Source organism: Pollicipes pollicipes, unplaced genomic scaffold (genome assembly GCF_011947565.3).
Source record: "Pollicipes pollicipes isolate AB1234 unplaced genomic scaffold, Ppol_2.1 Scaffold_3447;HRSCAF=4054_pilon_pilon_pilon, whole genome shotgun sequence".
Classification (NCBI taxonomy): Eukaryota; Metazoa; Arthropoda; class Thecostraca; order Pollicipedomorpha; family Pollicipedidae; genus Pollicipes; species Pollicipes pollicipes.
This window is the reverse complement of record NW_023596297.1, coordinates 402,506-428,719: the sequence shown is the minus strand read 5'-3', so window position 1 is coordinate 428,719 and position 26,214 is coordinate 402,506. Positions and strand designations below refer to the sequence as shown.

Here is a 26,214-nt window from a genome sequence, read left to right as displayed (position 1 = left end):
CATCTCAAACTCCATAAATATATGCTGAGGGGACTTAAGCAGCTACGCAGAAGAACCAAGGTTATATAAAAAGACAGAACAGAACTTCTGGCACTCGAGGAGTCCAGAGTTTGCCCCTAAATATCTCTGTTCATAATACATGATAGGATAAGATGCTGCCTTTTACCGCATTAAGCCAGCCTTATATCTGGAAGAGTGGGAGGAGGGGAGTGCAGCTAACATTGTTGCCCCCCTCCCCCCACCTTGAACAATAGGTAAGCATACCCTTGCCCTGTTTCTAAACCCAGGATCCCTACTATGGAAATGAAAATCTTAAAGGTTTATCACACATGATAATTGCACTCTTGGGATCATGAGCAATAAATTTTAGCAAAATTCATGCACCTGCAACCAGGGTAGGAAACCCCATCCCTAGCTTCTACCCCAGCCCAGGCATGTAAATAATCTGTCCACTGCACACGGGGTGCCTTCATGACAAATGTGTACTGTGATGTGCTCGTGTGCAAGGCGAGGCAAGGGCAAGGCAAATTGTGCTCAAGTTTGTATTTTTCTTGCATGAGGAAAATTTTGTGATTTTTTATTGGAACTGACTGTGTGCTTAACTTAAATTACTCACATTTGTATATATAAGCTTAAATTGTTGTGATGTTGCTGCTGTGCCACACATGTTCTGTATGCTGTGATTGAGCAGTCACACATGTGACTGATGCCCAGAAGTAGCCAAAGGAACACTATCATTTATTTTGACCAAGTATTGGTAGACCAAGAACTATGTATCTATTCAAACTGCTGATAAAAACACTCATGACCGCAAGGACAACTCTTTGCTGATTGAGCGCACTGACAGGTGTCAAAGAACCTTACAATTTTTTTAAATGAATGTTTTGATCTATAGGGAGCAAGCATAGCATGTATAGACAACATACCATGCCATGCTGACCAGTGCACCAGTACCACCATTATTTTTATCATCTATTAGAAACCCAGCAGAAATCTTTTGATGTAGTAATCTATCTATGTGGTCCACAAGTGGCCACAATCTATGTAATCTATGCAGTCTACAAGTGACCTATGCCACAAAAAGGAATGTGCAGGCAACTGCAGAATGATGACTAATGACAAAGACATCAAATACTATCAGATAAGTCATAACATATGAAAGTCAGTACTAATGAGAGTTATCAATAGAATATAAACATGATGAAAAGGTGTTGGCATCATAAAGGGAGATGGGTAGACATGTTCACCATTCTCCAAACATCATTCCGAACCCCGGTTTTAAGACGGAGACAGTTGTAACAACACTCACCGTTATACGACTGATCATATCATTTCTGCATCCATGTCTACCAAAAGAATGTAATACAGCTTGCTATTTATCTTGGAATGCACCAAGACGACTTTGACAACAAAAGATGATAAAACTATTAAAGGCAGGTACACAAACCATCCCCTATCCGCACAGATTCGCCCTGTCACGGCCCTGTGTACTTAATTGACATCAAATGTTTACTGATGCGGATTGAGCTCGTGTTTTTCACCTGAATCATGTTTGCCGTGAACAAATTATCACCAATCACAAGGATAAAATGTCACGCTGTCATCAGCGTACTCTTTGCTACGAACAGCAATGTTTAGGGTTTTTTGCCAAATTGCAAACACTAGTTTATCAAACTCAGTATACTTTACCAAGGCAATACAATGGCTAGAGAACTCTTGAAACAACCTTTTAACAAATCAAAATTAGTGGCCTCCAAAATTTTTCAAAGCTGAATTGATTTTAGAACAAAAATTAGATGAAATAAAAAAGGAGTAAGACTTGTTTTGAAGAGATTTAAAAAGTTTATACTAGGATTCTAGTTACCTTCCGGACTGGAAATTATCAGTCGGAGGGAAAGCTACGCGAAGGTTTCGATTGTGGTCCGAGACGTTCCAAAGTCAGCTGGGCGAAAGGAGCCGAGGCCGCCGCTTCCACTCGCTGCATCGGAGGAGCCTGGCGGGGCGGGCGGTGGGGAGGCACGATTGTTATTCTAGTGTATTGAATGCGTGTTGTGTCGTGGGGAAGCAAATTGATCTGTTGCTGCAGTTGTTTTTTCTTGTTTTGGCCTTTCTAGAGAATAATCGACCAGATTAACGTAAGGTAATTTCAAAATACCGGAGGCTGCATCGGACATCAAAAGCCGGTTTAATGTAATCCTTGCCTGGCCTTAAGCTGTAAATAATTGTCTATCCCTCGAAAGTGGCTCTAGATGTGTCGCGGAAAAGAAAAAAGACCTCGCATTGGCCCACTGCAAAAGGGAGCAACTTGGTGTGAAGTTTGTGATTGTGATTGTGATTGTGAACAGTGAGGCTGTGAGCTATGTCAGCCATAAGCTAGGGTCATGTGGGCAGATGAGCAATGGCAGAAAGCCTGTTAAGATTAAGACTTTGCATCAGCATAGCCTCTATCCAGGTCAAGTCAGAAGGTAGCATGAAATTCTGTAGAGAAATCTATATTAGTTGACCAAGTTTTGCCAGACTTAAAATTTTTGGTTGGCACTGGTGGTTTACATTTCAAACTCAAAGAACCTCTTGTAAATTTAAAGAGCATGAGTATCTTAAACAGTATAGACATTGCCTAATGGTCTATCTCTCTATCTACAACCCCAAACAAGTATTTCTGTGGGTATAGCATTTTGATGGCTTTTCTTGAAGGGTGTATGCTGATCCACTTCCCTAAGCAAACATGCAATGGTTCACAGCACTGGGCTGGTTAAATGGTGTCCAAAATGTAGGATCAGCATGAAGTTCTGATTTGTAATTTTCCACAATACAGTTGTAATTCTCTTACCCCTGGAGCATGTCCCTAAGCTCCACTCCAAAACAGCTTCTCCTGACAGGATTCTGTACAAGCTCATGTCACTCATCAGGATCTTTTGGTAAAGAAGATGAGGTTTCTGTAAACTATGGCAAAACTTGTCTTGGAGACATATTAGCAGAGACAGCAAAAGGCAACTATTAGCCAATGCCTGTCTGTTGTGGGGACCTTTGGCGCAGCATCAATGCAGACATGATTTTTTTAGTGGTCATACATTTCTGGACCACATATGCTTCAAAACCAGAGAGGTGCATGGCTTGATGATGAGGTGCATGAGGATGAGGTGCATCACATGATGCTTTTATGACTGCATACATGTCTGAGTGACCAGCCCATATGCATTGTGTCTTATGATGCTTAAGTTCATGTGCATCAGGCTCAGAAACAAAATGATTCGAAACCTTGAAAAGGACATGGTCTACAACTGGAGTGAATGACCATGAAAATGGCTGTCTTAGTTCCAAACCTGTATAAATGTCAATCAGTTCCTTACAAGCTGTTTCCATGATCTGCTTTCAGACATGGACCACAGGAAGCCACCACCAGGACGTTTTTTTACTGATTATTACTGTCCGATCGAAGCTGGCTACAAGGACAGATCTGGTGTTTTGCCCTATGACAAAGCTGCCAGTCGGGCCCTAGCTGCCACCTATCAGAAGCCAAGGGATGTAAAGGGATCTGAAGAAAGGACATTGTTTGTGGCAAGGCTTTCTCGTGAAACTGAGGAGGCTGATATAGAGAAGGTGGGTTGAAACCACTGCAGGTGTGTGCGCCTGGAAACATGCGATTGTAGTTTGTTGTAAAAAACAGCGCATGTCGCACCATTTAAGATGAGTCGTGTACAAAGTTGATTTACCGTCGCCAGAGTGTTCATTGGACCCCGAATGTTCTTCCGGTTGTGGTCATGCCATGTTATCATCGCGAGCAATCTTCTGATCCCCTTCGTGAGCCCCACAGCACGGCTGACGATGAGATTTTTTCGGTGAGTCTGGAGGGGCACATTAGAAAGCGTGTCAAATTTTACGCCTGTTTGCCAATGTGCCTTCACGCGCCATGCGCACGTGTAGTTCAGTCCGGAACGGGTCACACTATCCACTGGTTAGAAGACCTGGCGTCTAAACGTGCAATCTGATTCGTGTCATGCCCCACATGCTCTTTAGTCCCCATTCCGATGGTATCGGCACACCAGCACCGCGTGTCGACGCGGAGTCACAGCGGGTCGGCGCTGCAGCTGCCTTTAGACGCGCCACAAAAGCCCGCGTCGTGCCTCCCCCCCCCCCTCCCTGGTCGTCCCCCGCCTCAGCACCCCGGCCGCCGCCCGCAGGCGTTCGGCCGGTTCGGCGAACTGCGTGAGATCCGCCTGCTCCGGGACCTGGTGACGGGCGCGCCCCGAGGCTACGCGTTCGTCATGTTCAACCGGCGGCGGGACGCGGCCGCCGCGCGCGCCGCCTGCCGCCGCCTTTGTATCGCCGGGGCCGACGTGGTGGTGGAGCCCGAGTTCAGCCGCGGCCTGCCCGGCTGGCGACCGCGCCGGCTTGGTGAGTTGCGTGTGTGGGTGGGGTGGGGGAGGGGGGCTGCCGCCACTCTGGGCCGCACATTCTCTCCCGTCTTTGTCAGTCGAAGAACCCACTTAGTGGGAGGTGAGGATGAGCTGTTATCTGTCTTGAAGGAACTCATGCGCATCTTGTCAAACCGGGCCACTATAAGCGTCGTCCCTTTATGCTCGCAGGTGGCGGTCTCGGCGGCAGGAAGGAGTCAGGTCAGCTGCGCTTCGGCGGCGTGGCGCGACCCTTCGTCCTCAACCCCCCGGCCGTCCGGGGCTGGGAGGGGGCGGCGGGGTCCCGACATCCTGACCGGGACGGAGGCGCAGCGTCGCACCGGTCCGACCGGGACGGCTCCGGCGCGTCCCGTCGGTTTGACCACGATGATTCGGCCGTACCGCGCCGGTCCGGCCGGGACGACCCGGACCGCTGGGACCCGGACCGCCGGGACCCGGGCCGTCAGGACCCGGAACGTCAGGACCCAGACCGTCGGGACCGAGACCGTTGGGACCCTGACCGCTCGGACCCGGACCGCCGGGACCCGGACCGCCGGGACCCGGACCGCCGGGACCCGGACCGTCAGGACCCGGAACGTCGGCACCCTGACCGCCGGGACCGAGACCGCCGGCCGAGTCGGGATGCCGCCGCGGCCAGCCGGGCCCAGCGCGGTCCCGACCGTCGGCCGGACCGGCGGCGCTCGGAGCGCGACACCTCACCGGAGCGCGGCGTCGAACCCGAGCCGCGTCGCCACCGACGCCGCAGCGGGGAGCGGCGGGCGGACGGCGAGAGGCATCGCCATCGCCACCGGCACCACCGCGACCGGTAGCGACCTGGCGTGGCGGGCTGGTGCGTGTGGATACCGAGGACTACAGTATAAACAGGCGGTTATGTCGTCTGTCTTGTGAAGTAGTGTTTGTGCCTTCGTCACACGGGGTGCGCCGCTGGCTGTACGCGGCTGGAAACCGTGGCGGCAGAAATCCCGAAGGCGTAAGTGCATAGATGAGCATGCGCTTGGCCGATAACGATAGTGTTTGTTATCGAGCCTTGTTCGGAAGGTTGAGTCGCACTGAACCGTTGTGGCTGTGGTGATGCCAACGCTATGTTTGTTCATGTATAAACGTTGGCTTTATGGACATCATATGGCCAGGGAAGCCGGCGCGCCGTGAAGCCTGAATCATCATCATCATTGTTGACTTTTTCAGTTGTCTTCTTAGATAATACAAATGCCACGACTGCTATATGCGTTCAACAAAGCAGATTCAGCATCTGACGTTCGACGTGATCACAGCTGCGAGTTCGGCTGCCGCCGGGGCGCCCATCGCCTGAGGCCGATGCTTTTGTTGGGTGGTCCCGTCCCTTGCCCGGAAGTGGCACGGTCCTCGACTCACGTGTGCCTCTCCTCAACTGGCGGACGCACGATGCCAACGTTCGCCAAACACGCAGTGGGCGGACAGCGTCCACCCGCGAAATATTCGGCTGGACAGGACAGTTAGCAAGTCGGGAAAACAAACCACAAAGGATTGAAGGCCGCCGGCCGGAGCAGTTTAAAGAACCGTGGTTTGATGTTTCGTCCAGCACAGCGCTGTGATCTCGTCCCGTAATGTGGTTATCACGGTGCTTTCGTCGAGCAACTCTATCCAGATATACGCTACAGCGGTATATTTCGGTTGCTTGGCATTTGTTATGACTCAAAGCTGGTGTCTCGGATACGGTTGTTTGGCTGAGACTAGGCCAATGACAAAGCTTGTTGACAGCCCAGTGCTCCGAGGCTATGGAGCGATCGTTGCGAAAACCTTACCATCCCATGCTACAAACAGTTGGCGATCTGTCCTTTCCAGATCACGATGACTGAATCATGAACTTCGACCTGGGGTTGGGTCAAATTTTGCCCCCAAAACATCAGAAACAAAGAATAAGATTATCGGCAACCGGATGTGCCGCGGATAAGCGGCCTGTGGCGCTTATCGCCACAAAAGTTCAACGATCGATGCATCATGGTCCATAACTTATCCTTGTATGGCATGATGGTCTGGGATCACGCGAATGATCGACACCGGAAGCTGCGAAAATTGGCCGCAGACAACTCCCTGACCCGAGTCTATGGGGCTGATCGCCACAAGATCTGTGCCGATCGAGCAAATCGATACGGTTTCGGGCATTACTAGTGACCTTCGACCTGACCCCATGTCACCATGCCCTGGAGAGGTTACACTGGAGACCATGTTACACCAAATGGTTAAGGTTTCGAAGTGATCGGTTCTATAGGCTCGGGGCTTAGTGTTGTGTGCAACTTAATTTGGGCTTTCTCGATAGCTCTTGTTGACCTTTCACCTGACCCAACTCGGACTTGTTCTGAAAAGGGTAGGTGTTGTTGACCATTGCGCATTGGTTGGGGAAGATTTTGATGAAGACCAATGCGAAAGACCCGAAGCTCTGAGTCGAGTTGTCCGTAAAGTGTTTTGCCTGTCAGCTGGCTGTGTTCGGCTTTGGGTGGCCTTTGACGTAACCCAAGCAGCCATGTTCTAACAAGGACATTACAAATCGATGGTCGCCAAGGTCACCAGAGCGCTTCAGCAGCGGGCTGTGCCCATCTCGAAGAACCGTGACCATTCCGGCATGCATCCGCCTGCGCTAGTGCGTCGGCGTCATCGGCATTCTTTCTCGACGGGGCATGCGCAAATATAGCCCCAGGGTATATTACTTCGGCACCAAATCTTTGGGATGTATTCACACGTTCAATGGAGGGAGGAGCAGAATCCCCCTTCCTATTTTTGGTGCATATGTCTAGATTGAACAGGAATATCTGTACATTTTTCGTTTACGTGCAAATGAAGCCCTAGCGCGTCGCTCAAGGCAAAGAACAAAATCGACCGGAAAAAGTGAAGTCACTGACCGACGAGAAGTTAATAACGTAGCCAGCACCAGAGCGTGAAAATCGGCGCTGATGCGCTCTTAGTATTCATGATTGTCGTTTTCACAGAAAGCCCACTGCGTCCGATCGGCCGTCCGACCGGCCGGTCAGCCAATCGACCGACCGACCGCACCACTCTGGAGCGGGGTGAAGTCATTCACTGCTACATCTATACTGTGTCGTATACCACCGTCAAAAAAGTAGTCCAAACTTGGAGCACTTAAACGAAGTCGCAGCGACTCACAAGAATGACGAGACAAGCCGAGTAAAACACTCAAAATTGGACGTGTTCGACCTTTTTGACCCTGATGACATTAGCCTAAGGTCATGATGTTTTCACGGAACGTGCCCCCCTGCAGCATCCATCTATCCTGGTAGGTTTGTTACTCTGGCTCTCACAGTTCTCGAAAAGATAAGGGGGCGGTGTGGTGTCAGAGAACACGTATGTGCTAGCCAGTGAATGTTTGCGTAGTTTGGCGAGCGCCGCTTAGAGGCGCTCGCGTTCTCCTCCTCCTGCCCCAGACGCCCCGTGCGAGGGACGCGGCCGCGGGGGCCAGATGTGGAGGCGGTAGCAAAGGGAAGATTCTGAGAGCCGCCGGCGTGAGAACGGACGCGCCGGCGGAGCGTACTGTGGCGAGTACCCGTGACGGGTATCAAGTACAGAAGTGACTTTGGACGTACTATGTGCACCAGCGAGCCGGAGGCGAGACTTCGGAACACCAAAAGTTACATTGGTGGTAGCGGTGTAGCCCATCTATCACACCAATTCGGAAATGCGCCCTTCGCCGATCTGGCTATCTACGCTCGCTCCGGCTACGTGCTGCCACGATGGAGCCCAGCCGCTCACCGCGAGGCTTGTGATAACTACTGCCGCTGAAGCGTCATTAGACTGATCCAGTCCATCCGGGCTCGCTAGTGATGTTCATCATTCATCGTGGCACTGTCAGCAATTGCGCCTCACCCGCGGCTGAGCAGACGGCGCCAGCCAGCGCTCGTCTCACCGCAATGGTGCCGGTGGTGAAGAGGCTAATGCGTCCGCGTTAACCACTGCGCGTCTGGGAAACCAGAGGTACGGGGTTCGATTCTCCGCGGTGCCCGCCCTTCCTGCCAGAGTGAAAGGCGGGCGACGCCATGTAGCCTCAGCAGCTGGGTGCGTCGTAAAGCCCCAATGAAAGAGACATTCCACCGTAGCCACATCGCCACAAGTCAACTCCACTGCACGTGAAACGGTCCTGTGTCGTGACCACCTCCACCGGAAAACAGACCATTCTCAGTCGTCTCATTAACCCGACACCGCAGTCTGCGCCCAGGACATGCCCGCCGCAATCCCGACGCCGACCCGTCTTTGCAACCGGGAGAGGGACAATCAGCGAATCAGTCACCGCAGAGCAAGAGGGCATTTATCTGCCCAGGGTCCCATGGCAGCTCCCAAGATCCACACCCCCGCTACTATGCACGGAACGGCCCCAAATAGTCATGAGTGTCCCCCAGAACTTGTATCTTTTGTGAATGCGCCAACACTTAGAATGACTGTCATTTTAAGGACCTGGCGACCTCCCCAATTCAACGTAGAAGTTCGCGCATAAACTTACCATGACATTAACTTAGTAGTGTTCTTCTCTAGAGAGGTCTTATCAAGGAACGAAAAGTTTAATTGGATTCCTTTTTTCTTTCAGTTTATGGAGAACTCATGGATGGCAAAGGATAAAAATTAAAATCCGGCATGTGTTAAGCCGAAGCGTTATAATTCTACCGCACAGCTGGAAATATTTCCGATTAGCATCTGCTCTACTTCCCTCAAGGTCACTTCCGGTTCTGGGAGTTTGGCGGGAGTCGGCGTCGGCGTGGTCGTCGGATCGGGCCGCCGCCGTGTTTTGTCTTGGATCTCTCTTTGTTTCAACTACATAACCTCTTTAGTCTTCTTTGTATCTTCCGTCAACCATTCAGGTTAGTCCAGGTTCGTTCTACATGCTAACTCAAAAGCGACCTCCCGGCGTTCTGATGCAAGCACGAAACCGCCGAGACTTACAGATTAAGTCTGCCTGCCTGCCCGTTTGTTATTTGAAAGCCGTTCTGATTAGAGTTAGAATCGTCGGTTAGTAAAGGGACGTGTCAGCATCATTAAAAGCTCAGAAAGGGTCCGTTCGCGGATCGGATTGTGAGCATCCGCGGCGCCGGACAAAGTCGGCGTGGATCTGGCGCACCAGCAATGGGCGTAAATCAGTTTGGTCTGTTTCTGATTTTGGCATGCTGCTGTCACTTCTAAGTTATTCTAATTGACATTGTAACCGTTGATCCCATCACTGTTTCCTTCGCTTGCTCCTAGGAATGTGTTTGCAACACGTGACATTGAATCAATTTTGTAGACAGTTCTGGCACTTGAGGCAATTGGGTCATCGTTTTGGCACATGTATTGGCAAGGTCACTGTTAACTTACTTAGTGCTCTGGATGAATCACCTGTGTTGAAATTCTGGGGGTAAAAACTTGGCAATGCTTCTATTGTTTGTGTGCTCTATGTTCAAAAATAGGTGCAGGTGGGCATCATTTCAAGAATAAGTATAGCTTCAAATGGCATGACATGAACAATATCTTCTCTGCCATTTTTATGCAGATCAGTTTAAAAGCTCTTGAAAGTTTGCATGGTCAAGTGAATTGTTGTTTGTAAAGATTATGAATGCTGGGTTTTGCTGCAACAGAATGGCCTCAGGCATGAATGGATTTTAAGTGGTGAAGTAGTGGTAACTAAATGTGATGTAGGCACCTTAATGTGATGTGATTAAAGATTGCCAAAGGTTGTTGTGAAAACAAGGTTTGATTATTCCCCTAAAAGAATAAATGACTTAATCAGTAAAGGGATTGCATGGCTATTAATACCCTTTAATTTTTGGTAAACCATTGGACTGCTGCTGCTGCAGTGGCATTACCATTTCTAAAGATGTGCCTCAAATTGTTTTTTTCTTAACTATAATGAGTACTTGCATAAAAAGAAAATGCAATCAAATGAAACGTGTTTAAATTTGTTATGGTTTTTTGACATAGCTTTATGCACTTGACTGAAAAACAGGTATGGTGTGCCAGGTTTATGCATTAATCCTTAACACATTATATGGGTGCCAAACCTCATCAGAGATTATGGGTGCCACATAACCAATGTAACTGGTGTGGCCCAAAGCCTAAATTATCATTGTCATTGTCATGAAAGGGATTGTATAATAAATCACCCAGATGACAGAAGGATGACTGTGATGTTAACTCAGCATAAGATAATTTACCAAAAAGTGGTATTTTATTATTTTAGCTTGTGGTGATGTACCCATTAGTAGAGCACAAAGCATAATATACATTGTTTCATGTGTTTTTCATCTGTTAGCTGCATGTGTTTCTATAGTGTGGTGTATTGTGACCCACAGGTCTTTGTGTTTTTACAGAAACTACCAAACATGGATGATGATTGGGATGCACCACCATCAAAGGTAAGCTGCTGAAAAAGCCACCTTAGGGTACTGGTGAAAAATAATGCTAACCCTTTGTTTACACTAAAGTGAGTCACTTGTTGTGTGCATAAGCCATGTGTCTGCTGGAAAATGCAGTGCAAAGTAAAGTTATTTTGGGGTTCTGAAACAAGTACAAAAATGGGGAATTTCAAGAGAAAAATAGCAATAGGTAAGTGGGGTAACCTGCTTTTCAAACTTCATGAAAGAAGTCAATAGTTGATTTTGAAAAGCTGGACAAAAAGTTGAGTAAGTTAAAGACAAACCAGAAAGAAAGAAAAATAAAACCTTTGAGGGGAAAAAGTGAAAATAATTAAAAGTTGACTGGCTAAGGTTTGCTAAATGCCACTTAGGACTAAGGGTAGACATGGATAAGGATTGAACTGGAAAGGTTGTTAGCATTAAAAGTTGACATAGGTGAGTCTGATTGGAAAAAAATTAAGGGCATGCATTTGACAGAAGTGTTAATTGGAGTGAAAGTGAACACATTTGTCGGGGAAAGGATTTATGGCAGAAGATAATGAATGATGTGAAATGGAATATTGTTAACTGCATTCATATCCACCCCTGGATGAAATAAGTTTCATTACCTCACATGGCAGTGCCCTCTTATTTGGGCCTGCCAGTGCCCATCTGGTTAACATTCCTAGCAGGAGGCCAGCCTTCAAGCCCTCGCCACCAAATCATAAGGAGTGCACCCTGAGGTTAACATGTGTCCAATCCGCATTGTGTACCCTGCTAGCTTCTGTCTATACCCATGTGAGCTCCATCTAGTCATTATGTGGGATGGTCACAAGCAACACAGCACTCACCACAGGAGGCAGTGTACAGCTGTGGCACCTGTCAGGAATCCTCCATTGGTGCTTGCTAATTTTTTAAAGTGGCTGAGTGTGGAAGATGCATATTGGAGCATCTGCTCTTTTTGGCACAGCTGTATCAATAGATTAAGATGCTGTTATATGAAACTTTGAACCTATCCTGTGTTTGATTTGGGTCTGCATAATAGTGTTTTTCATGTCAGCAAATGCCCCAACTAGCAGTTTGCCATATTGTTCAAACACAGCCATCCATATGTGGGATGGTATGCATGGAGAATGCTGCAGTATGGAATCATGGAATTAATGGATTTCAGGGCCTTGCTATAATTATGCAATAATGATTGGTTGATGTTTTAAATTACTTGCTGTTTAGCAATAATTCCATATTTTCTGAGATCTCAGGGGAACTCCACCAGCATCTTGCATGGACTTCAAGGAGATTGGTCTGCATGAAAGGAATACTTAAAGCTGACAGAAGGGACAACTTTTGAATAATTTATGCTGTAGGTGACTAGCCAAAGTATCCCCAAAATTGTACTTTGTAGGATTGTTGAAGTAATGGAGTGACATAGGCTCTCACATGTTTTGCATGCCCTACTCTTTGTTTGATCCCAGCCTCTGTTTGCCAACCTCAAATAGGTGACATGCACAACTTCATGATTGATTGCTGGCTTAGCTTGGCTTTTGTGTAGCACTTTTAGGATTCAGCTTTAGCTACAGCCTTTTGATTTTGCATTGATGTGATTTGGCCTTGGCTTCACATTTCCTAAGTACAAGGTCCCAGGCTTCAGTGGCTTTGTGTGTACAAAGTTCGAAGCTCCTGGTTTCGGGTTCGGCCGCGCGTGTTGAAAATACAAAACCACTGGCTAGCTTGCAGTTCCCATGGTCTGAAGCCACCTGTTTGGACATGGACTTTCGCTTCATGCCATTGTTGTGACTTGAGATTCGGCTCTGCGGCCAGAACTTGGCCTTTTCCCCGTGTCGTATCCACATTGTTTCGCCGTGTCGCCGCCTCGTCCGTACGGGCCGACCCGGCCCCCACCCCACGCTCCACGCTCCGCTGACCTGTGCTGCGCCGGCAGCCGCTGCACTCGGGCGGCGGCGGGTTCGGCGGCGGCGGCGGCACCACCTTCGGCCGCGGGCGCGGCTTCGGCGGCGCGTCCGACCTGAGCGGCGGCATGGCCTCCCTCAGCGTGGGTGGTGGCGGCGGCGACGGCTGGGACGCGCCCAGCAAGGCCGGCAACGGCTGGGGCGCGCCCAGCAAGGCTGACAACGGCTGGGAGGCTCCGAAAGCCGACGATGGCTGGGGCTCATCGAATGGTAAGTGAGCCGGGTCTTCACTTCTGATGTGCTCCGCTGTATGTGTCATTATAACCTGTCAGCATAGCCGCCTTCGTTTCGTGCAGCTCTGAGCATATAGCCTTGTATCGGGTACATTTAGGGAAGGATTCACACGAAGCATTGGTATCGTGAATCGAGTAATTTTTTGGACGGACCACCTCGGCTGGAGTGCTAGTCTACACATTGTACACATGCGAACAAGCCAATATATGTTCTAGCACATCAGGCAAGGACGATAGAACGATTACTCCATCAGTGTGTCGGTTGTTACTTTGTTGGAGCTTAGCGATGGATTATTTTGGCTTCTTTTTGACATGTTTTAACATGTCCTTCTAGCATCCAATCTTCTTTCATGTGTGAGCTCGTCGCTGGTATGCGGGAGCACACACGGAACGTCGCCTTGGTGCGGTGATTGGGGTAGGCAGGAGGGGGAGGCTCAGCGAGCCAAATTACAAAACGCGTCCTGATTTCCAAAGCCTCAGCTAACTTGGCTTCTTTTTTGTTTACTAGCTTTCAAGGTCAGTTTCTCCTCAGTGGAAGTTCCATAATTCCCTTCCAAGTTCAGGAGTGTGTCATTCTTTCGCGCAACGCTGCTGAAAAAAGCTCATGCCCGGGTTTCTTTCGTTTTTTAACTTCTTTTCATCCCTGTCATGTCAGGGAGAGAGGTAACACGGAGCGAGATAGTGTTATCACGTATCATGTCTTAAACAGCCCTGCGTGCGTTTGTGGCAAATCGAATACTTTGAGCGCTCAAACTATAGTTGGAATATCGACAAATGTTATCAATAGTATGGGTGTGTGGTTTGATTTGCGTTTACTTATTTCTTTGTCGATATCAATAGTCGCCCACTCGATAATCGATAATGCATAGCGTAACATTTATGGTGTAACATTTAACATAACAGTTGCGTAATAATTCTCATAAGTTGCGTAATGCTATAAATGTAACCTGAAGTATCCACACCCCCTCACCCCATGTTTTTTAGCATCAGCCTTCCCAAACGGGGCTTTATTGACCCACGGACCTACAATTGAAGCCCGTGAGTCACCACCCACCACGGGAAGTGCAATCAGTTCACCACGTGCCGGTATCGCCAGGCCGCCCTGAAATAGACTTCTTGTCGCGCACGAAGCGCCGAACGTACTAAACGTAACCCCCGGGGCCAAAAGAGGCGGCCACGGACCAACCGAGGGACCGAACGGCATTGACACGCGGACCACTGGGGCGAAGTTTGAGACCTCCAAAAGAGGGTTCGTGGTCTAACAAAGGGACAGGCGGAAATGCTAGAAAAGGAGGGTGGTTGCCAGATTGATGAAATGAATAGCAGCAATAAATTGTTGTTTAGTCTGTCAAAAGTCTGGATACATAGTTACCGCTACAATTATGCGCCACTGGAGCAGGTTTTACGAGAGAACGTTAAAATGCGCATTGCGCTTGTTGGCTTGCCTATAATGTGATGACTGGTCTCATTTTACTTCAACGAAACAAATTTGTTTTAACCGTTTCATGAACTGGATGGAATGTGAGGAAAAGACGTCATAACTTGAAACGGCACAGAATCATTCATTGCTAATGGCTCCATAAATGATATGCATGTTTATGTACCGCCATAACTTCATGGCGCAGCAATTCAGCAACAGTCTTTTCATTATTTCTTCAGGAAAAGTTATCGGCAATCGTTAAATCAGGCTACAACTAAATCTTTTTCGGTATAACTCGTGACCGATTCCCAGCTGCGACGAAAGAAAAAGTGCATTTACATTAATACCTATGATCGTCCAGGCGGACTCGACCAATCACCCGGTGCTTGTACCACCCGAGGCAGTCGCACTTTGAAGGCGCCTGCCCGGCGCAACATAAACGAGAGCATGTGACCAAAGTGACGCCGGGCGGCCAGCTCGCGTTGCGTCAGCGCCTTGCCGCCGCCGTTGTCTGTGCCGGCCCGATTGGCCGAAGGTCGCCCTTTCCACGTGCCCAGCTGGCGTCACGCCACAGAGACCCCGCCAGCCTTGGTACCGGGCGGGGAAGCGCAGGATAGTCCCGCCACCAGGGCTGCCAGTGCCGAGGCCTTGTGCATGTGGACGCGTCACGGTACGGTGAGGTGTCGGGTGCGGGTGCCAAGACACCGCTCTCGGATGATTGCTGTTGTTTGGCTTACTGATGTCGCGTTCAATGGTGGCTTGTGATATGTCGGTACTGCGTGATATGTCGGTACCTCCACCATTATCTGAAATTTGGTTTTGGCTCTTGGGGGAGAGAACAGTATATTGAAATCATGTCTTGTAGTGAGAACAAAAGTACGCAAGTGAATTTGCACTGCATTCACAGCCGGCACTAAAGGACATTCTTTGGCAGCAGATGCTAATAAGCACCATGCTCTAGCTGGTCTTAGTGATTGCCAAAGACCATTAAAGATTGGCTGCTTGCAATTCTCAACTTTTCTAGCTTCCTAAGTAAGTGCTTTTTTCCTAAGTCTATGCTCACACCTGCTGTATTTTTTAAAGCTATGGAGCTGATAGAAAGTTGTTGATGATTTTATTGTAAAGGTGTCAATCCCAATAAAGGCTGCAGAAGCAGATGCTTGAAATGTTGTGCACCTGATACACCGTTCCCCGGAGCACATACTGTCAAGTTTATGATAGGAGTGTCATGCAAGCCACATTATAAATAGGAGCATCTGGGGCATGGTAGTTATTGCAGCTACATTCTAGCCAAGGTATAATCTCCCTTACCTGGAGAAAAAATTCTGGGACACTGTGGTACCCCCTTGACTTGTACTGACCTAGATGTACTTAATTTGGGAACAAGTGTGTAGTTCCGTATTTAGTTGGATAGAATGCTAGCCTCTCCCCAACTTTGAGAGAGAAACTTGGTCCAAATAAGGGAGAACATAGTTTGCACCATTTGTTTGGGATAAAATATTTCTCTGTTCACCCGATCCACAAAGTTAGGCACAAACCTACACCACCTGAGACGTCAGGCTGCTGCGTGATTGGGGCTCGGAGGCCAACACAGCAGGGGCGGAGGAATCATCTCCTCCTCACAGCCCAGTCCAGCCGCACAAGGTTAGCATCACTACATCTGCTCACCGGTGTTGAGTCTGATACAATACTTTTCTTAGTGCATGACACTGAGCTAAATTTATATATTGCCTTTATCTACACTACCAACCAGTCACGCTATGACCGCTCCGCGCGCGGGTCCTCCAAAACAAGGTCGGTAGGCTACATAAATGGCGGGCACGCAAAAGCAGTCTTCAACGACAGAACCGCTGCAAGTTATTTATCGGTTTTGATTTTGCTTTTAGGACCTTATTGATTTCGAGAAAAATGTGCGTTGGCAAAACCCGGCTAAAATAAAAGGTAGATCTAAAAAACGTAAATAATAATATAACTACACCAGTAAAGGTTATGCTCAACGGAGAACAAGAAACCCTGCTTTAGCCTTATACTCAGGTCAGGATTCTGTGGCGACGCTCTGTAGATCGATAGGAAAAAATCCATGCTTTTGTTTAATGACCCTTTTATGCATTTTCAGTATGTCTTCAACTCGGATTTCGTAATGGAGAATATGTCTTCTCCAAAGCTAAATCCTCCCCAAGAGCCGGAGACTCACGGAGCCGTGGCTTTCCGCGTGCCCAAGCGAGTGTTTGGGATGGTGTTCGACGTCACCATTATACGTTCTGTACAATATCCATTTTTGACAGTTTCAAATGCAACTGTAATAGAACTTCTATTCAAAAAGATTTAAAATAATTTTTTTCATCAATGGATAATTGATTCACTACATTTAGAGGTACATGCAAGTGCGACATCATATACTTCCGTATACATTTTTGTTGTGTTACAGTTATTTATACGTACAATCCAGAAACGTTGAATTGTGCCGTGTACGAGATGTTTTCTGCTCTTCTCCCTGGCCCGTCGAGAGACACAGTTGCTGCTTTGAGTGCGGGCTCGGGCCCAGTGTATGAGCGCGTCGGTGTCGCTGTTGGAGGGTAGTTGAGTTAAACACGTGCTGGTGAGCAGCAGCAACAGACATGGGCACTGAATGCATTGCAAGGAAAGATTGTGTGTGATATGGTAGAGATTCGGGTGCAACCCGCAAGCAGCATCACTCGTTCAGTCGTGAGTGTGGCGCGCGATGCTGTCGAAGTTGCGGGGACAGCTTGCCTCCATCTTACGTGGCTCACAGAGAACAATTTTTTACATTCTTTCCAGTGTATCTTTATGGAGAAAAAATGTCTTGGGGCTAAAAACACCAAGAAACACCCCAGTTTTGGACACTCACCTCCACAAAGGTTGTCGTATTCATTGGTTCCGCACATTGGTTGGCTGCACTGTCTAGAATGTTTTCGAAATTCAAGAACAAAACTCCGCAACGGAAGAACAAACGCGAAGCTCCCGCCTTGCCTCTACGGCAGCGATCGGTGCCAGGTCAACTGATGTGATGGCGGTGATCCAAAGCCCGATTAGGCTTCACAGCAGTCAGAAATAAACGAAAAAGTAAGGCGATGTCCATTGGATGAGGTCAAGAGTACAGCAAAATGGATTGCACTGGGGCCAAAACCCAGCTCATCGGCTGACACCACCAGCCACCTGTTGATCAGCCCCTATCGGGAGTCCGTGGAGACCAATCGGATGTGAGGAGCCGGTCCTCTGCTCCCTATCGCGGTCACTGATATGGGATCGGGTGGAATGAGTTTCGGGTGATCTAAGGGCTGACTGAACGTCGGTCTTTGTGGGGACGCGCGCGCGGCGGGCATGGTCTGGTATTCGTCATTGCGAGGTGGGTGTGGTTGACGCCGTGGTGTGGGTGGTCTTTTTGAGGGCTGTACGAACCCTTCGTGACAACTGAAGTGTGTTCCGTAGCGTGGAGCTTCCGGACGTTTGGAATATTCAAACCTGACACCATATCGGGTTACTGAAAGGTGGTGTCGTTCACGAGGACCTTGCTGCGGAGAACGAGTGGACTGGAATGGTTACGTTTGGAATCGCCTTTCTTTGCATGCCGTCTAGCCCACACGCATTCTCATAACTGGGGGACGTTCCCCATTTTGATTTTGGGATTGGGCGAGTCATTTTTAAGCTGAAGAAAACCCTGCACATGGAATCCGACGTTGCAGGCAGTTTTTTGTTGTACAGTCCGCTCAGGCCGTCACGTCGAATTTGCCATTCCAGATGTCCATGAGCTGTCAGAACAGCTTTCTAATGTTACAAATCCACTTCCACAGAAAGCCGTGCTGGGATGTTGAGAAGAGTATGTAGTATAACCACGGCCTTAGTGAAATGGGCCATAATAGGTACTATTTTTTGCTAACCAACTAATAAAATATTAACCAATTATCATGTTAGAGTAGGAAGGTTGTTGATCAAAACACGGTCATAGTGTGTGAATCAATATGTTGGTGTCCATGGTTGTGAAGTAATCATGCTTGTTTAGTATCGTACGGCATTGAAATCATTGTAACATGCGGTCTTGGCTGTAGTGCCATAATTATAATTTAATTGACTGTGTGATAGGTGGGCTTTTTGCCGAATCGCGAATGATCCCCTTTTTCCGCTCGGAATCCGGCGTTTATTCTATGCTGAGGAAATGCGATGTAAATTTGAAATAAGGCTTTGGGCATTTTCCTAACATTCTTTGGGGCATGGTATGGTAGGCATGGGCATGGTATGCTGGGGATTTTCCCCACCATTCGTTTCCGTAAGCACGTGCTGGGTGTGTCAGCAATTCGAAAAGACTGTCATCATCCCATTGTCATCATTAAAAAAACATATTTGCGAATCATGTTCACTACCGGCGTGCTTTGGGACTGTGATTTCACCCTGCCGCGCTCCTCATCCGCAGGCCAGTATCGGGCGTGTTCGGTGGCCTTATTTTTGTTACTGCCGGTAATGGCACGCTTTGTTGAAAAAGACTACATAAAAAGTGTATGATATGCCTGTGCGAATCCGTCATCTGGCTGATCTGAATGACCTGATCTGTCTGGCAGATATTTGAAGCTGCTGAAGATTCGTACGCCTGTAAAAAGTTGATGTTAGCGTCTCCCATCCCTGTATCCAGTTCATTAGCTCCAGCACTTGGGTATAACAACCGCGATTGTTCGTATTCTGTTTTGCCCCAGTCCTTGGGTACAACAACCGCGATTGTTCGTACTCTGTTTCGCCGTCGGCTGTCGGTGGCACAACTACCTGCGTTCTCCAAGTGCGCGGCGCCGGGCGGCCCCTGCGGCAGCCGCCACTCGTGCCGCTTGCTGTGGACAGCGGCGTGTGGTGCCGCTGACCGGGCCGCGCCTCCCGCAGGCTCCGCGTTCGGAGGGCAGGCCCCGCGCGGCGGCGGCTTCCGAGGCGGCCGCGGTCGTGGTGGGGGCGCCGGCGCCGGCAGGGGCTGCTTTAAGGTGAGACGGGCCGCTGCGGCGGCGGCGCCTCATGCTCACAAAGTTTGCTATGCATTTGAAGTATTTTAGAAGGCCCAAATTTGCCCATAAATAGGTGCTGGTGCGTGACCACAATAATAGTTACGACGAAACCACAGTGTTCTACTATGTTTCTTCTGCCGTAGGAGCATGGGCTGAAATAGAAGAGATGGGTCTGATTTGGACAACCTTTCCAATTGCCCCAGATATCCTACCAGTGAACGGATAACCTGTTGGTTGCCAAACTCGTGTTTATACAGTTAGCCTCGAGTCGCAAAGGTATGTGTACGTGACCTACTCTGTGACCTCATTGCCGAACTGAGGTGTTTAAGACGTGGCCCGGTGGAATCCCAGAACTCGACGCGCTGTTGCGGACGCTTCGCTGACAGTTGCTGGGATGCCCTGGAGCGCTCAGTATGCAACATCTTTGTGACGTGTCAGCGCGCGACGCATGATGTGCGCCTGCGCTGATGGTGTCGACTGTTCTTTTGAATGTATCCATGCATTTTTCAGTGCGGTGAAGAGGGGCATATGTCCCGTGAGTGCCCTAGCGGAGGTGGTGGCGGCGGCGGCGGCGGCCGCGGCCGGGCTTGTTACAAGTGTGGTGAAGAGGGACACATGTCCCGGGAATGTCCCAGTGGCGGCGGCGGCGGCGGCTTCGGCGGTGGCGGCGGCAGCCGGGCTTGTTATAAGTGTGGTGAAGAGGGACACATGTCCCGGGAATGTCCCAGTGGCGGCGGCGGCGGATTCGGCGGCGGCGGCCGGACGTGTTACAAGTGCGGCGAAGAGGGACATTTGTCCCGGGAATGTCCCAGTGGAGGTGGCGGAGGCGGCTTCGGAGGCGGCGGCGGTGGCAGCCGGGCGTGTTACAAGTGCGGTGAAGAGGGACACATGTCCCGGGAGTGCCCCAGCGGAGGTGGTGAGGGCGGCGGCGGCGGTGGGAGCCGCGCCTGCTTCAACTGTGGCCAGGAGGGCCACCAGTCCCGGGAGTGTCCAAACGTGAGTACTGGCGAGGCTTGCCATATTGAGGCCTTGCGTGACTGTGTGACTCTCAAATTGTGTTTGTTTCGAATAATGCGGAGTTAATTTCGCGTGAGTTGCACGTAAGTTTCGAATTTTGATGATTCAGGATTTCACGGATCGCATTTCGTGTGATGAGGGGTTATGAATCACAGTCATACAGTCGTTTGTTCCCTCAGTCTCTGTTAATCCTGGCTCGACCCGTATCGCTCCGTCGCTTGTCATGTTATCGCGTGATCCCCACCTGACCCCCTTCTGCCCTCCCCCGCCCCGCAGCCGGCCAAAACCCGGACAACCACCGGCGAGGATGGTAAGCCGCGCGAGATTTACGTGCCGACCGAGTCGGGCGAGGACTCCCTCTACTCGGGCGGCATCTCGTCCGGCATCAACTTCTCCAAATACCAGCACATTCCGTGCCGCGTCACCGGCAACGACATCTGCGAGCCGATCTCGTCGTTCGAGGAGTCGGGACTGCGGCCGATCCTGCTGGACAACGTGCGCCGCTCGGGATACGCCACGCCCACGCCCGTCCAGCGCTACGCCATCCCGATCGTGATGCGCAGCCGGGACCTGATGGCGTGCGCCCAGACCGGCTCCGGCAAGACGGTACGCCCGCGGCCGGGCCGGGTCGGGGGCCGCGCCGGGTGTGGGCGGTGGCGGCGGGCCGCGCGAGTGCGGCGGCGCCTGGATGCGGGCTGTTTCACGCGGGGTGTCCGGCCGCGCTGCGCGGGTCAGACGCGTCTTTCTGGAGATGGCTGGGACCTGACTAGTCGCTAAAACTCCGCTGCAGGTTTGCTGGCATAAGCATTGTCCAGAGCAGGCTGTGCGCGGCGTGTGGGCTCGCCCGGGCGCGGTCCGCCCCTCCCCCCCCCCTCCCCCTCCCCGGCGGTGTGTGGTGTGGGGTGGCGTCGCCGGCCTGGGCGGCTCGGCTGGTCTCGGCCCCGGGGCCGCCCGACTGAGCCGCGCTCCCGCGGCTGACCGACAGGCGGCGTTCCTGCTGCCCGTCATCCACACGCTGCTGGAGCAGAACGTGCCGGCCGCCTCGTACTCGCCGTGCCAGGAGCCCTCCTGTGTGGTGGTGTCGCCCACGCGCGAGCTGGCAATGCAGATCTACAACGAGGCGCGCAAGTTCTCCAACACGTCCGTCATCAGGGCCGTGGTGGCGTACGGTGGCACGTCGGTCCAGCACCAGTCCAACATGCTGCAGGTCCGGCACCACTCGCCGTCGGGTCGCCGTCAGGGTCGCTGTCAAGGTCGCCGTGGGATGTGCGGGCAAAGGTGTCTCGGCAGGTCGCTGGTTTGGGGCGCCCACGTGCACGGGGTAATCGCCTGGTAAATGCATTGTAGAGCTGGTCGCAAGATGGCCATTGTGGTGGGCGCACCCTAAGATGTCAATTAACAACAAATGCATTGCAGAGCTACAGTGTACCAATCATCCAATGGAATGCTTGTGACTGGGAGCAGCTGTTCAAGTAACTGCGTATAACAGCAACGCGGTGAGTCCGTGCTGCCGATGCCGAGCGCTGATGCTGACCCGCGCGTGGTGTGCGTCCGCAGAAAGGCTGCCACATCCTGGTGGCGACGCCCGGCCGGCTGCTCGACTTCGTGGAGAAGGGCAAGGTGGCGTTCACACAGTGCAAGTTCTTCGTCCTGGACGAGGCCGACAGGATGCTGGACATGGGCTTCCAGGTGAGCGGCGGCCCGGGCCCGGTGGAGCTGCGCTCCGTCGGTCACAGCCACGCAGGCCGGCGTCGGCTTCCACCCCGCTGTGCGGAGTGCTGCTGCTGCTCCCGGCAACGTTGAGAGAACTCCAGCTCTTGATGAGGTGGCCACGAGCAATGGTGAGGCTGTCTGTTGTGCAAGGTGTTTGCGTGATAGTGCTCGCACTTGCTGGTGAAGGTTGGGGTAGGGACGACAATGCCATCCGACCTCCACTGTGGTGGGAGCAAAATACTTATCCAATTGCTCTGGGTTCTGAATTAACTCTGAAATATGGTCATACGGTTTCAAAACCTTTCATTGAAGTTCACGTGCCACACGTAATGTAAGCACGTGAACCACACCGGCTGGGGTAATCGCACCCCTTCTGGCGCAACTCGTTTTCCACCGGCTACAAATCTTATCAATGATCGTTATCATTGACGTCAGCCATCGGACGACTCGTGTTCAGAAGGGCTGGTCACAGTGTGACGGTGCCTCTCCGGCTCCGCCCCGGCCACTAACCCCCCCCCCCCCCCCCACCGCCAGGGCGACATCGATCGTATGATCAACCACCCGACGATGCCGGCCAAGGGGGCGCGGCACACGCTCATGTTCTCGGCCACCTTCCCGGACGCCATCCAGCGGCTGGCGGCCAACTACCTGAACGACTACCTGTTCCTGATGGTGGGCGTGGTGGGCGCCGCGTCCACGGACGTGACGCAGACCTTCCTCGAGGTGTCGCACCGCGAGAAGCGCGACAAGCTGGAGAGCATTCTGCGGGACATCGGCAACGCCAAGACGCTGGTGAGAGGCGCGCGGTGCCGGTGCTGGGACGGGGGTGTCTGGCCGGCGGCGCGGCGCTGTGGCTCCGGCCAAGCGCTGGTGAGAGGCGCGCGGTGCCGGGACGGGGGTGTCTGGCCGGGCGGCGCGGCGCTGTGGCCCCGGCGAAGACGCTGGTGAGAGACGCGCCGGCGCGCGGTGCCGGGACGGGGGTGTCTGGCCGGGCAGCGCGGCGCTGTGGCCCCGGCCAAGACGCTGGTGAGAGGTGCGCCGGTGCCGGGACGGGGGTGTCTGGCCGGGCGGCGCGGCGCTGTGGCCCCGGCCAAGACGCTGGTGAGAGGCTCGCCGGCGCGCGGTGCCGGGACGGGGGTGTCTGGCCGGACGGCGCGGCGCTGTGGCCCCGGCCAAGACGCTGGTGAGAGGCGCGCCGGCGCGCGGTGCCGGGACGGGGGTGTCTGGCCGGACGGCGCGGCGCTGTGGCCCCGGCCAAGACGCTGGTGAGAGGCGCGCCGGCGCGCGGTGCCGGGACGGCGGTGTCTGGCCGGACGGCGCGGCGCTGTGGCCCCGGCCAAGACGCTGGTGAGAGGCGCGCCGGTGCGCGGTGCCGGGACGGGGGCGTCTGGCCGGACGGCGCGGCGCTGTGGCCCCGGCCAAGACGCTGGTGAGAGGCGCGCCGGCGCGCGGTGGTGGGACGGCGGTGTCTGGCCGGACGGCGCGGCGCTGTGGCTCCGGCCAAGCGCTGGTGAGAGGTGCGCGGTGCTGGGACGGAGGTGTCTGGCCGGGCGGCGCGGCGCTGTGGCTCCGGCCAAGCGCTGGTGAGAGGTGCGCGGTGCTGGGACGGAGGTGTCTGGCCGGGCGGCGCGGCGCTGTGGTTCCGGCCAAGACGCTGGTGAGAGGCGCGCGGTGGTGGGACGGAGGTGTCTGGCCGGGCGGCGCGACGCTGTGGCTCCGGCCAAGCGCTGGTGAGAGGTGCGCGGTGCTGGGACGGAGGTGTCTGGCCGGGCGGCGCGGCGCTGTGGCTCCGGCCAAGACACTGGTGAGAGGTGCGCAGTGCTGGGACGGGGGTGTCTGGCCGGGCGACGCGGCGCTGTGGCCCCGGCCAAGACGCTGGTGAGAGACGCGCCGGCACGCGGCGCCGGGACGGGGGTGTCTGGCCGGCGGCGCGGCGCTGTGGCCCCGGCTGATCTGTGAGGAGTCTGGCTTCGCCGGAACGCTGTGTCGTGGAGTGCGTGAGGGAAGGGTACCTCGGGTCTGTGGCAGCGAGTCGGCGGTGCGCGCTCGTTCCGTCACCAGGCAACCACTGGTTGGAAATGACGAGCATATCCGGCCGCAGGGAGTTGCGTACTGAATGGCGTGCTTGTTACGCGTTGGAAACATTCGGAAGTGTTCACAGATCGCGGCCCTGGTGTGCTAGATGGTCGGCTCGTCACTAAGGCCACGACCGCTACAACTGTCGCCTGGTCTGTGGGAAAAGCCTCGACTTGTCTTCTGGCCGTAGCCCCACTGGTGCTGCACGGCGCGCCGAAGCACGCAACAGACCCCGTCCGTCCGCTGCACCGGGCGCGACCTGGACTGGGTCCATGCGCGACCCTCACCGTGAGGCCGCGGCCGCCGCGTGACCGTGCCGCCGTCTGACCTCGCCTGCCTCTCCCCGCCAGGTGTTCGTGGAGGCGAAGCGGGTGGCCGACTTCATCGCGTCGCACCTGTGTCAGGCCGGCTTCCCGACCACCAGCATCCACGGCGACCGGCTGCAGCGCGAGCGCGAGGAGGCGCTGGCCGACTTCAAGTACGGCAAGACACCGACGCTGATCGCCACGTCGGTGGCCTCGCGCGGCCTCGGTGAGTGTGGCCGCCGCCCTGGGGCCGTCCGTGTCGGCGGGGCTTGTGAGCTCGTGGCCGAGAGCGAACGCTGCGTGTTTGGAGGCCAGGCGTGTTGTGTGACGCGTCATGATCGGGCGTCGTCGAGATTTTCATAAAACAGGAGTCGAGTTGTTGTGCCATCCCCTAAGCAATTTTTGTGCCTGCGTGTGGAGTTAATGTCAGAAAAGAATGGAACGAAAGTAAGCAGGGGTAAGCAAAGTCCCCGATCCAAGAGTGAACCTGATCCAGTTTACATTAGCGCAACACTTACCAGGGTTTAATTCGTTGGTAGTAGTTTGCTATTTTGTTGGTTACGTTAAGTAGACTGTTGCGACATGCCTGATACTGTTTCCACTGCAGCCGCGTGACGCGGCGCAGCCCTGGCTAACCGACGCCCCTCCCCCAGACATCAAAGGCGTGGCCAGCGTGATCAACTACGACCTGCCGAAGGCCATCGACGACTACGTGCACCGGATCGGCCGCACGGGCCGCGTGGGCAACACCGGCAGCGCCATCAGCTTCTACGACAGTGAGCGCGACAGCGCGCTGGCCGCCGACCTGGTGAAGATTCTGGCCGGCGCCGAGCAGGAGGTGCCCGACTTCCTGCAGCGCGACGCCGGCAACGCCGACTTCGGCGGCGCTGCCGGCGGCTCGTACGCGTCACGCGACATCCGGCGCGGGGTGAGTCTGGCCGGTGCGGCGGGGACGCGACTGGCGCGGGGTGGCGGAAGGGACGCGCCGACAGGGTGCATTCATGGTACTCGTGGCGAGCAACATTGCGACATTGTGCACTATCTCTGCTTGTCAGTTACTCCTCACCCAGGGTAATTCTTAAGTGAAACGGCGGTCACCAGATGATCAGACGAGAGAAACGACTCGTGTGCGGAAGCCAAGTTCTACCCAATTTCAATTCTACTCCCATGAAATCATTTGATGCCCCAGAATTGGCAATGTTGACGATAAGGTAACGCACATTTCCGACACTGCAACAGAAACTACGTTGCAGTATCGTTCTGATGAGGAAGCTCTGACTGTCAGTTTGGGGCACGCCAGCGTTCATGCCTGGATTTCGCCGGTGTTCTCTAGCCGCGTTGTCCCGTGTTGAATTATGTGCGCTCGCCAGTCTGGTGCAGTGGTGTGATCGGCTCGGGCCAGGGCGCGTCCGGTCGGTGACGCCCGGCACCTGACTGACTGTTGGCTCGTGTGCCCGCAGTTCGGCGGCGGCGGCGGCAGCATGGGCGGCGCGGCGGCCGGCTACAACCAGCAGCCGGCCACCATGGAGGCGGAGGAGGGATGGGACTAGCGCCCGGGCCGGCCGGACTCGGCGCCGCCCCACCGTGCCGCGTGCCGTGCCGTGCCGTGTCGTGGTGGCTGTAGATAGCGTTTCCGTTGTGTTAGCCAGGCGGGAGTGGGCGCCTGGCCGGCGGCTTGTTTCTTAGCGGGCTGGCAGCGGCCGGACCCCGCGCCGGCGACC

At 53.1% G+C, this 26,214-nt stretch overlaps 2 protein-coding genes and 1 long non-coding RNA gene across 3 annotated transcripts; all 3 read left to right on the top strand.

The window, feature by feature from the left end:
• The first annotated feature begins 1,980 nt into the window (after window positions 1-1,980).
• On the top strand, window positions 1,981-5,389 carry LOC119091447 (U11/U12 small nuclear ribonucleoprotein 35 kDa protein). The gene is made up of 5 exons (XM_037214242.1): window positions 1,981-2,008; window positions 3,377-3,600; window positions 4,182-4,395; window positions 4,587-4,991; window positions 5,373-5,389. The coding sequence occupies exons 2-5, from the start codon at window positions 3,379-3,381 to the stop codon at window positions 5,387-5,389; spliced, it is 858 nt and encodes a 285-aa protein (XP_037070137.1). The 5' UTR covers window positions 1,981-2,008; window positions 3,377-3,378.
• Window positions 5,390-9,117: 3,728 nt separating this feature from the next.
• LOC119091245 (uncharacterized) lies at window positions 9,118-12,748 on the top strand. Its single transcript, XR_005093389.1, has 3 exons — window positions 9,118-9,256; window positions 10,739-10,783; window positions 12,702-12,748. It is a non-coding gene; the product is annotated as an uncharacterized LOC119091245 (long non-coding RNA).
• Window positions 12,749-12,761: 13 nt separating this feature from the next.
• On the top strand, window positions 12,762-25,881 carry LOC119091446 (putative ATP-dependent RNA helicase vasa-like). Its single transcript, XM_037214241.1, has 10 exons — window positions 12,762-12,939; window positions 19,267-19,361; window positions 19,893-20,378; window positions 20,676-21,005; window positions 21,385-21,606; window positions 21,957-22,088; window positions 22,647-22,904; window positions 24,539-24,719; window positions 25,147-25,421; window positions 25,864-25,881. The coding sequence occupies exons 1-10, from the start codon at window positions 12,798-12,800 to the stop codon at window positions 25,879-25,881; spliced, it is 2,139 nt and encodes a 712-aa protein (XP_037070136.1). The 5' UTR covers window positions 12,762-12,797.
• Window positions 25,882-26,214: the final 333 nt, after the last annotated feature.